At 40.6% G+C, this 10,702-nt stretch overlaps 1 protein-coding gene across 2 annotated transcripts; it reads right to left on the bottom strand.

Annotated features, from left to right (window-relative positions):
• Window positions 1-404: 404 nt before the first annotated feature.
• On the bottom strand, window positions 405-8,921 carry LOC122759443 (glucagon receptor-like). 2 transcript variants are annotated; one of them, XM_044014328.1, is made up of 13 exons: window positions 8,628-8,921; window positions 8,368-8,470; window positions 8,163-8,282; window positions 6,671-6,792; window positions 6,470-6,576; window positions 5,309-5,465; window positions 4,178-4,337; window positions 3,948-4,008; window positions 3,802-3,871; window positions 2,792-2,883; window positions 2,542-2,680; window positions 2,380-2,421; window positions 405-1,626 (listed from the first exon to the last, which is right to left on the bottom strand). In XM_044014328.1, the coding sequence occupies exons 1-13, from the start codon at window positions 8,706-8,708 to the stop codon at window positions 1,555-1,557; spliced, it is 1,326 nt and encodes a 441-aa protein (XP_043870263.1). In that variant the 5' UTR covers window positions 8,709-8,921; the 3' UTR covers window positions 405-1,554. The 2 variants fall into 2 exon arrangements, with proteins under 2 accessions (XP_043870263.1, XP_043870265.1); XM_044014330.1 differs by having other exon boundaries at window positions 8,163-8,279.
• Window positions 8,922-10,702: the final 1,781 nt, after the last annotated feature.

The raw sequence follows: 10,702 nt of genomic DNA, 5'->3' as shown, positions 1-10,702 counted from the left end.
CCAGTTTTTACATTATTGTTGTGTGCACCTGTGGTAAATTGCCATGGAAATAATACACAACTCCTTATATGGACATCTTGGGTGTGTGTGTGTGTGTGTGTGTGTGTTTATAGGTCACACATTCAGGCTTTAAAAATGTGTTTGTTTTCCTCTTCTTATGTGTTATTGAGTCATTTTACATGATTCATTTAATGTCGCATTTTTAGTAGTGGTATAAAGTAGCAATAATTGTGCAAAAGTCAAAGTTTTTATTATTTTTTTTTAGCCAAATGAAATTTGAACGGTGACATATTTCCAAAATTTCAGAAATTCATTCCGATCTTAAACATTTTGAGTACTTTTTGCTCAGGTGTGTTTATATAGTCAATGAAAATGACATTATAAGACACTATACTGCACATTCTTATACTCTCAGTATATACTGTATGTTTAAACATAGTAATGGAATAAAGCAGCCAAAATCCTCTGTGTTTTAAGGTGTTAAGGCAGACATGTCCTAAGGCAGTCCAGCCCTAGGGACTGAATTTCATGTTGACCTCTGCAGTACATGGACTTCCAGTGCTCAGATAATTAATTTCAGCTGGGCCGCTGGTGTCGTGTACTCGGGTGATACAAAAAGTCTCTTAGAAATCTCATTTAGACTGAGAATGTGTCTCAGTATTTACGGAACCTGATTTGAACTCACTGCATTAAAAAACACCTCCAAATGTGGATTGAATCAGAAGAGATAATTGCTGTCTGACTACAATCAATATTATATGCAAAAACGTCCCATTTAGTCTGGCAGTCTGAATGAGGTCTTTCAGTTACGTCTGACTTTAATTAATTAATTAAATTAATTACAGTGTCCGTCTGTTGTTTGGCAGTGAAGGTTAATGACGACATTGATGGAGTACATTTCTGTGACCACACAGTCCTAAGAAAACAGAAACTTCAACTACAACTACTTGTGAGGATGATTCCCTTTACAGCTTGCCATTTACACCTTATCTACATTATATCTATTATACACAATGCACTCAATTATTGAAACATTTGCATTGCTTCAGTGCACATTTAACGCGTTACCAATAAAATATAAGTTTAATTTATTTACTGAAATGTCGATCATGGGTTACGGCCATCCACGTGTTCACAATTTCAAAACATACACATACAATTTACAGCTTTTCGTGTCCACAATTAACGTAACATGTAATCGTAGAAAGTACAGCAACGTGTTCAGTCAGAGTCTGTTGGTAAAACGTTTGGGAGCACCTCCACAGGGTCTTGAAGATGAATGACAAAGGACACCTGCATTGCCACAGAGGACTGTCCGGTGTCATTCTGATTCCCGCACAGCAGGGGGTTTTCGCTGTTCATCCCTGATGGACAGTGCAGCAAAGTCGCCTCCAGCTGTGGGGACGTCGGCTGAACTTGACGCCGGAAAACGAGCAAACTCTCGGGAGACGGCGAGCCGTCGGGCACCGGCCTCGTCGTCGCGGCGGACGATCTGTTACAGTCCGGCACTGTGGCGATTGATAAGGTGTCGACGCGAGAGTCGAGCACGGCTAGTCACTGTCCACAGCACACGATCTCTGCCTCCATCCTCCAGCTGCGTAACTTTCTCCTCAGCTCCGTCCGCACCTGCAGCCAAAAATGTCAGTGAGTTAAACAGCTCCACTAAAGAGATTGTGTAATTTTAGCCTCATATTACTCTCTCACATCATGTAGAACAGGGATCAGCAAGTCAACGTGGTCCAGGGCCAATTTTCATATTGTTATTTGTGGCTCTTTGTGTCTGTCTGTTTATTTGTTTGTGCTTCCACACTTGCACTTGCCAATATGACCAACAGAGGCCGCCAGAGGCTTGTTGCATGAATGGGGTGAAGTCTGCCATCTGTGATTGCTTTGTTTTTGTAAGCAATTGAATATTGGGCCGAAACATCGTATCTTCATCAGACAAAGTGCCTTTAAAGTGCCTTCATCTAACAGTAATGGGGACGTTGTCTTTAATCAGCAGCTTGTTACGAAGATATGTAAATATTTATTGTGCATCATTTAAATTCTTCTTCTTAGTCTAACATGTGCATAAGCAGTTATTTTTACACTGCTGTTGACATGGCTGTCTCCATGACAACAGCAGTGTTTTTGTTTGGATTTTTCATCGATTTTAATAAATTCATGTTTTTCCAGAATGCAAGCTCTGAACTCGATATGAAATTTCAATTGTTTTGCAAAGATAAGCAAACGATTTAATGTCATTTATTCAGATTTGTTAAATCATCTGCCGGGCCATGATACTGATGCTGGCGGGCCACCAACTGCTGACCACTTATGTAGAATAATGTAATTCTAATCATTACTTTGTAAAACAAACAAACAAACCAACAAACCAACCTCTTTATTGATATAGCAGTAGAGCACACCAACCAGGAAGCCCTGTAGATTTACAGAATAGTCTTGCTTAGTTTGAGCACATTTGCTGCTGCATGTACTGACTATCAATAAGTGTTTTGTCAGACATGTCTGCAGCCAGCGTGCGGTCCCCACTAAACCTACCTGGAACGAGTTGAGAAAGAGCGTGATGAAAACCTTAGCGTAGCGCAGAAAGCCTGACGTCTGCTCATCTGTGGCAAAGATGAATATGACCTCATGAATCCCAAACAGAGGAATAAGGGTAAGCGTTGCCTTGGCAAGCCTAACGAGACAAATCAAACACATCTCTACAACTGCTGCCAAAATTCATCACTGCTGTCCTGTGACAGCCAGATAAAGAAAAAGGAATGTAAATTATGATGAGAGAACTTGCCGAAGTTTGTAATCTGGGTATTCCGTCTGGTTGCTGGCTCGCAATTTGGAAAGAATGACCTTCAGGACCTTCATGAAAATCAGGAAGTTGATCTGTCGATCAGAAACAGACACAGATTATAAAAACATATATAACATGACAACTTGCATGAATCAGCTTTAGTGTCAGAAAAAAATCCCACAGCTAACTCTTATTTTTGAATATATCCTGTTATAAGGCTGGAGACATGTGGTGTGATGTAAATGCAATCAGCAATCCATCATTCTGAGCCCAGCACATATGAAATGAATTAGAATCCAAATAAAGCCCAAAATGTGGAAGACTGAAAATCAAATAAATAAATAAACCATTAAATAATTTAAATTGGAATTAAATACTAAATGTGTCATTAATTCATTAAACTATCAATTCATTTTATGTAAAAAACATATAATTATTTCACTATTACATTAATTATTTCATGGCCCTGTGTTGCACTGCATCATGAATTTGTTTGATCCGTCAAACTCCACCCAGCAAAGTCAGTGGGCGGGGCTAACGCGGATCCAGTCTGATCCATTACTTTGGTCTGAAGGAGCATCGCCTCTTTCCAGGCATGCTACTTCAGACCAAAGCAATGGATCAGACTAGATCAGCGTTAGCCCCGCCCACTTACATACAATTAATTGGTATTTTTATTAATTAATGACACATTTAATAACACATTCATGTATTCAATTCCAATTTTACTGAATTAATGACACAGTTTTGTTGTCATGCACTGGAAATGTATGTTCAAAAGTTAAAAAGAGTCTGACATCATCAGCTGATGATGTCAGACAGGCTTTAAAATGTGTGGTTACAGGAAAACAGGGGCAGAGTTTTCTAGAATTCGACTTAAACTCTGTCGGACCCCTGCAGGATCTGATACTGGCAGAATCTTTCCCACACCATCAACTCCTCATCATCTGTTGTTTTAGGAAGAAGAAGAAGAAGAAGAAGAAGCCTGATTTAAAACGACACAGCCTTACCAGTGAAGCAAAAAGAATTGGGAAACGAATGATCCACCAGTAGCTCATGTTCTCGTTCACAGCCCAGCACCTGGAAGGAAATCGAACATACTCAACTTCTCATTCTGTATAATGAGAATCAACTTAGATGCTAAACACATACTTACTCTTTGTTTTCTTTCAATAGCTTCATCACAACCCAGGGCACCACAAATAGAAGCGGTATACCTGCGACAAAGTAAAGATTGCATGTTTCCATGGCATCCACGCAGAAACAGACACTCACAGATCCTGATTTAACAGGTGCACACATGCGAGAGGAGCTGTGAGATAATGAAGATGATTCCAGGTAATTAAGCGACTCTGGTACACAGAGGTTTAACACTCTGACACTTACCCCAGCCAAGACAGACGTAAGGCAAGTATTTGTTGTTGTCCATGAGCACGGAGGCTATGAGCACAGAGTACAGGTAATGCGCCTCACCGAAGAACCAGTAGTGATTGGCGAGGACACAGTACTGCATCATCACCTGAGCGATACGACAGCCAATCGCAGCCTAGAAGAAATAAAATACTGTAAATGTTTAATATTTAATTGTAGGGTTTATTGGCTGACGCTGAATATGCTTCATATGGTATATTCATATATTCAGTACTCAAAACTAAAATGAGGTTTACAATGTTAGAATAAGCCTTTTGCATCACAATAATTGAATTTTCCATAACCAATCACGCCCCGCCCTCCCTCCTTCTCTCATCTCCTCCTTCCTCTCCTGCGTCTACCTCCAGCATGCAATCAGCTCACCTGTCACCTAATTCACTCATCAGCCCGGCTTTTTTTTACATTTCCTGGTCCTGCAGTCACTCATCGCCTGAGAGAACAGTTTATTCTAGTATCTGCTTGTTGTTTTGCCTTTTTCTGATCCCCGTGCTCTCTCCCGCGTGCACGCTGCTTCTCCTCGCCGCTGTCTCTACCTCCACCTCCACTATCTCCCTCACGCTTTTTAATAGACAGGTAAAACTGCCACATCTCCTCGCCCGCCTGCTCTTGGGTCCTTAACTGTTTTGTCACATTTTCCGTTTTAAACCAAAACTGAAAGATATGTTGTTGTTTTTTTTTTAAAATAACCCACAAGTAATCTTTCCAAAATCAATGCATCACGTGAGTCGTTCAGTCTGTCACTGAGGTGCATAACAAGCTGCTTCTGCTAATAATAAAGTAAATACAATCATTTTTTTCCCCTTCTTTTTTTAGCTTGTCGGTGTTCACTGAGCTGAGAGCAATAAAAAAAAAATGAAATCAAATACTGAGCTATAATGAAATTCTTCCAATGTAACGGATGGGAAAATGGCAACTGGGAAAAAACATACATTTTTAAAATAATCTTAAATAAAAGATCACTTTTTTCCAGACAGGGTGTGTATGTGTGTGTGTGTGTTTCATGTTTGAAGTGCAAGCTTACTCAAACAACACTGGACCTTCCAATAGTAACAGATAATAGGTTCATTTCCAAAAAAGGAGACTCACCTGGTGACTGAGGATCTCAGTGACATCGGTCTGTTTGATGATTTCCCGCCCCCAGTGGCGTTCCAGCATGGTGTCCTTCACGATGACGGACACGGCTCGCAGGATGAAGGAGAGGAAAAGGTTGGCGTGGATGAAGTTCCTGAAGCAGTGCAGTTTCCTGTCAGGGTGCATTTTAAATCTGGATTATTTTTCTGATGGTTTGTACGGCTTGATCTTGAGAAGACGTGCAGTACAATTAAAATGCAATCAGGAATCCGTCATTCTGACAAGGACCAAGGGAGTTGAGTTGGAGGCCATCACATACACATATATGAAATTAATTAGAATCCAAATAAAGCTTAAATGCTTCAATCTGAGGGGCGAGGAACCAGGCGTTTCCTGTTGTCTGGAGTATGGGAGAGCTGACGAACATGTTGCTGTTAAACTAAGCGTGTCATCGCCCATTTTCAGTTGAAAACTCTGTCAAGTGAACGAGTGAAGCATCATGAATGAGTTCCAATGACAAAAGCGTTCGGATGTAACTGAAAACATGGCCCGTGACCTTGTATTTCTTACAGCAGAGACGATAGAAGTACTAAATATGTGCGTATAAGCATATTTTTGATATTTATAGATTCATTTAGTCTCACAAATATTTCTTTTTAATTGTGAATTCAATTTGAAAACAAGTGTTTACTTTATGTAATATAGGCCATTTTAAAGAGGAACGTGATGCCTTCTGTTAACGGCGACCTCTTGCCGACACTGGACACCCAAGTTTGAGACCCCTGACATAAACAGCACTTTAATATGGAGTTGTTCCACTCTTCTTGGAAGACGTTCCTCCAGAATTTGAAGTGTTTTTAAGGGAATGTGTGTCCATGCATTCTGTAGATTAGGGTTCACTTTCATCCTCAAGGATCCTCAAGGTCGATGGGGTTGAGGTCAGGTTCGGTCAAGTTCTTCCACACCAAACTCAAAGTCAAACCATGTCTTTCTAGTCCTGGCTTTGTTCACACAGGGCCACGGTCATGTTGGAATAGAAGCATAGCATCGTCCAAAATGTCCAAAGCCTGATTGAAACACTTGCGTCCAAAGACTTTAGTCCTTACAGTGTAGGTTTGGTACATTTTTAATGACAATAAACATGAAATCAGAAATCAGAAGTGATAGAGCGCTTACCTGAAGCTCAGGAGAATGATCAGCGCTGTTATGAGCGTGAAGAGGGACAGAGAGTAGCCAACGGTGTACAACATCCTGAAGCTCACCATCAGCTGTTTGACCCACAGCTGTTGATAGAAATCAGAATCTCAGCGAGACACGTCATCAATACCTCAGGCGGGCAATTACACCAGAATCATTTGCAAATGATTCTGCGTTTACCTCCTGCGACGTGACCTCCTTTTCCTCCTCACACTGGCTCATATCCCGCCACACCTGCCCGCTGTCCTCTCGCTCCCAGGCGCCGTCGGAGCCGCAGCGCCGACGCACGACTCCCTGGGAAACTGACGGAATTCACAGTCTATTTAATGGGAGACGCTCACTGTCCACCTCTCTAATTATGGTCACAGACAATCACAGGTAAACAGACACAGTTTTCTTTAATAAAGACAAATAAACGTTTATGTCAGTAATGTTGGTAAAGCTTTTCTTAAGGAAATAATGATGCAGGGCTTCTGTAATAGAACATTTTGTAACTTTAGAAACTTTATATTAAACAACAGTGCGTGATTGACAGCTAGAATAGTCTATAATAGCTGCCTGGTTTGTCAGTTATGAAATTTAATTAAAGATAAAAAAATGCCTTTTATATTTGGAATGGCAAATATCTCAAATGATTTTTGGAATTATGTTATAATAATGCAATAATGTCAAGGTCGAAGAAAACTTTCATTTTGGCTGGTTTCATTCTTTAGATCATGAGAAATGCTCGGAGAGATAAAAGCGTGTGTGGGATATTGGCTTCTTCACAAGTGAACTGCAGTTATTAGACTTAAATGGAGCATAAGTAACAAGAGAAGGCGAGAACTGTCATGTGCAGTTCTCATGAAGTTAATATGAATATCTCATACACGTTGGTTCTCTTTCTGTTTAGGTATGATGAGTACGTCCATACTTTTAACTCAAATCAGCCGTCAAACTCCCAGATCATTGAATCAAAAATGTTTTTTAAGCATTTTTAAATGTGGAATATGTGGGAAATCATCTTCATCCTCCATATTCATATGACTCGACTTGAGACTTGGGTTAAGATGTGTGACTTATGGCGTGTTTCCACCGGCACGGCGCGGCGCGGCGCGGTTAAGTTAACCTGGCGAGGTTCCAAGCGAGCTGAGGCGATACTATGTGTGACGTCGCTGATAGGTCAAAGACGTCCGACACAAGAATCAAGCCGAACAATGCCGAACTGTAGATGAGTTAAAAAGACTTAACAATCCTACAAAACGTGGGTTCATCTCCAACAATTACAAGGGAAATGTCTAAAATCTCAATATTTAACAGGAGGAGTCTGTTGTATTTAGTGACAGCAAACCCTGCTGCTGTATTTCAGTCCAGTGACTGTGTCAGACGGAGTCTGTGCTCCGGTCATGGAGGAAGAACTGAACATTCAGTTACACTGAAAACAACCACTTTACAAGTCACTAGTCACTCATTTGTGTGTGTTGCGTGTAAATGAAGTCACCGCAGTTTCATGCAGCTGTGAAGTGACGACTCTTTTTGTAGTGGAAATCTGTCAGACGCATAAAAGTGTGTCATCCAGTGTCGATGGTAAAGTTTGGGCTGCACTTCAGATAAAAAGGCCAGTGGAGCGGCCACAGGTGGACTGACCTGGTTCTCTGCTGTCAAAGCCACAGTGGAAGTGTTAATGTGTTACCTTTATCATACCAGGGCAAGTAGAAAGGACATGAGATGTTGACCACAGAGCCGGCGGGAGCATCGGGCCAGCACGCGTATTTGTCAAATGTCCTGTTACAGAACAGGCTGGCTAAATCTGCTCCAAAACAACAAAACAACAAAAACAATGTCATTTTAAATTGCATGATTTCTTTTTTTTTTTTTACCCTGACATGTCTTCATACCTTGAGGCAGTGGCTCATTTTCAATCATCTTGATGCAGTCCTCTTTATACCGGACCCACTGACGATAGGTCTCCTCTAAGACTTTCCCACTCGCCGTCTCACACTGTCACGTCAATCAAAGGCCAGATTATAGACACATATACATATATATATATATATATATATATATATATACATATGTATATATGTATATATATATATTCTGGTGCACATTGAAGAGAAAGTGATTACACATGTTTACACAGTCACTTCTCACTTACCTTAGGCAATTTGAGAAGCAACAAGCAGATCACTGCCATGATGTCTCCTGTCTTGTCCATCATTGGAGACTTGTCCTTCATTATTTTTTTTGACAAAGGAAGGAGGAAAGGAAGGAGAACATGAAACTGTTTGTAGGAGATGAGGATGACAGCCAAATGTATCTCGTCACTTGTTGTTTTTGGAAGCTTTTATTCAGATTGCGGTCGATGTACGTTTTCTTTAAGAATGCAAAAGGACACCTGGTCTGAGAAAAGCAGCAGTTGAACCTGTACACAAGCTTCATCTATGACCACTTCTCCATCCGTCCATTTTCTACCACTTTATCCTCCACAGGAGGGTCACGAGGGGGAGGGGCTGTGCCAATCTCAGCTGACACAGAGAGACAAACAACCATTCAACCATTCAGTGTAATGGTCAATTTAGAGTGTCCAATTCACCTAATCTACATATTGGATGAAAACCCACACACACACACACACACACACGGGGAGAACATGCAAACTCGTCCTGGGTCCGCCGTGACAATCTACGGCGTCCAATCCACCTCATTCCCACATTGCATGTTTTTGGACTGTGGGAGGAAACCGGAGAACCCAGAGAAAGACGACTATAAACAGATTCTGTGTGATATTTCTGTGGCCACTTGCTTCCTCGACTGAGTCAGACATTTTGCAATTTTCCTTGTTTACACCCTGACTAATGACCACAAATACGCATCAGATACGCCTGCTTGGGTTTGAAGATCCACTTTGCAAATGACGTGAATAGAAAGTACACTTAGAGTACTTTCATCACATCATTTCTCGTCATGTTTTATATTTAAGGCCTGCATTACTGATGCTTTTGTCAAGTAGCTGTTTTATTCTCCTCCACCTGGGGAAAAACACACGTAGAAATCCATGTGGAAAGGTGTTTAAAATCACCTGCAGGTTTGTTTCCGGCACCTAAAACTCTAACCTGACACTCTCATGTGTGATAGATAAAATGATTTATTTGGCAAATAACAAACCGAATTCACCTGTTTGTACCCAAATTTGAGTCGCCAATCCAAGTAAATAATCGTAATTTGACATCTTAATCAATAAATTACAATGTTTTTTGAATTTAAACATTCATGGATAACAATAATAATTGTATTTTAGCATTAAAAGCATGATTTTGGCGAGAGAACATCTACATACTGCTGCGTTAACCATCACATGATGGAGACATAGAAGAGGATTGTGATAATTACCAATGCTGTTTAATTTAGGGCATCTGTGGCTTTGGGTGGTGGTCTAATAAATCTGTTAAGCGCTTTGTGTGTGTGCTTTTGTGGGTTGTTGTTCTTTTTTGTAGCAGTGGTGGCCCCCATGTAATCAAAAAGCCCCACCCACAACATGGATGTCACACATCTAAATATGTATATATATATAAATGTACTGTTATCTATATATAACAAAATCTGCTGCGGGAACAGAGTTCACTGAGTGCATATCGCAGACGACGCCTTTGCGCAAGCGCACTCTGCGTTACCGTAATTACACGACGGTTTGTGTGGAAAACTTGCAGCTGTTTCTGAAAGCTGAGAAGTTGCACATCAAAGCACAACATTATGGTTATTACGGTAATTTCACAGTGCCTTGGTCACCAGAGAGGAAAGAATTGGAAAAAAAAGCCATAAGTTTCCATTTTTAGGCCCTGGTTTTGGACATTGAAGTCAAACAAATGTTAATTTAAATATAAAATGTTTACAAAAAACAAATCTGTACAACTACATTTATTTTAAATAAAACATGCATTAAATTGTAAATAGCTGCCAGATATTAAAAGTTATTCTGGAAAAATAAATAAAACCAGGACATTTTCTGGTCAAAATAAGCAAACGTCAAAAGTCAGTTAAAGGGTTGACGGCTACATCTTGTCTTCTTGTCCTCAATCGCATGTCAGTGGACGACAAATAGGTGTGAAACACCCACATGGACGTGTCCTATATACATGGCGTTGTGCCTTGGCCTGCAGGTGAAATGGAGAAACAGTTATTAGGGGAGCGAGCTCAGAGGGCCATGGGGGGTCCCCACTTCAGGCTCTGGCA

The sequence above is a fragment of the Solea senegalensis genome, linkage group LG18 (assembly GCF_019176455.1).
Source record: "Solea senegalensis isolate Sse05_10M linkage group LG18, IFAPA_SoseM_1, whole genome shotgun sequence".
NCBI classification, from domain to species: Eukaryota; Metazoa; Chordata; class Actinopteri; order Pleuronectiformes; family Soleidae; genus Solea; species Solea senegalensis.
Note: the sequence above shows the minus strand (reverse complement) of the source record. Positions and strands in the feature narration are given on the sequence as shown.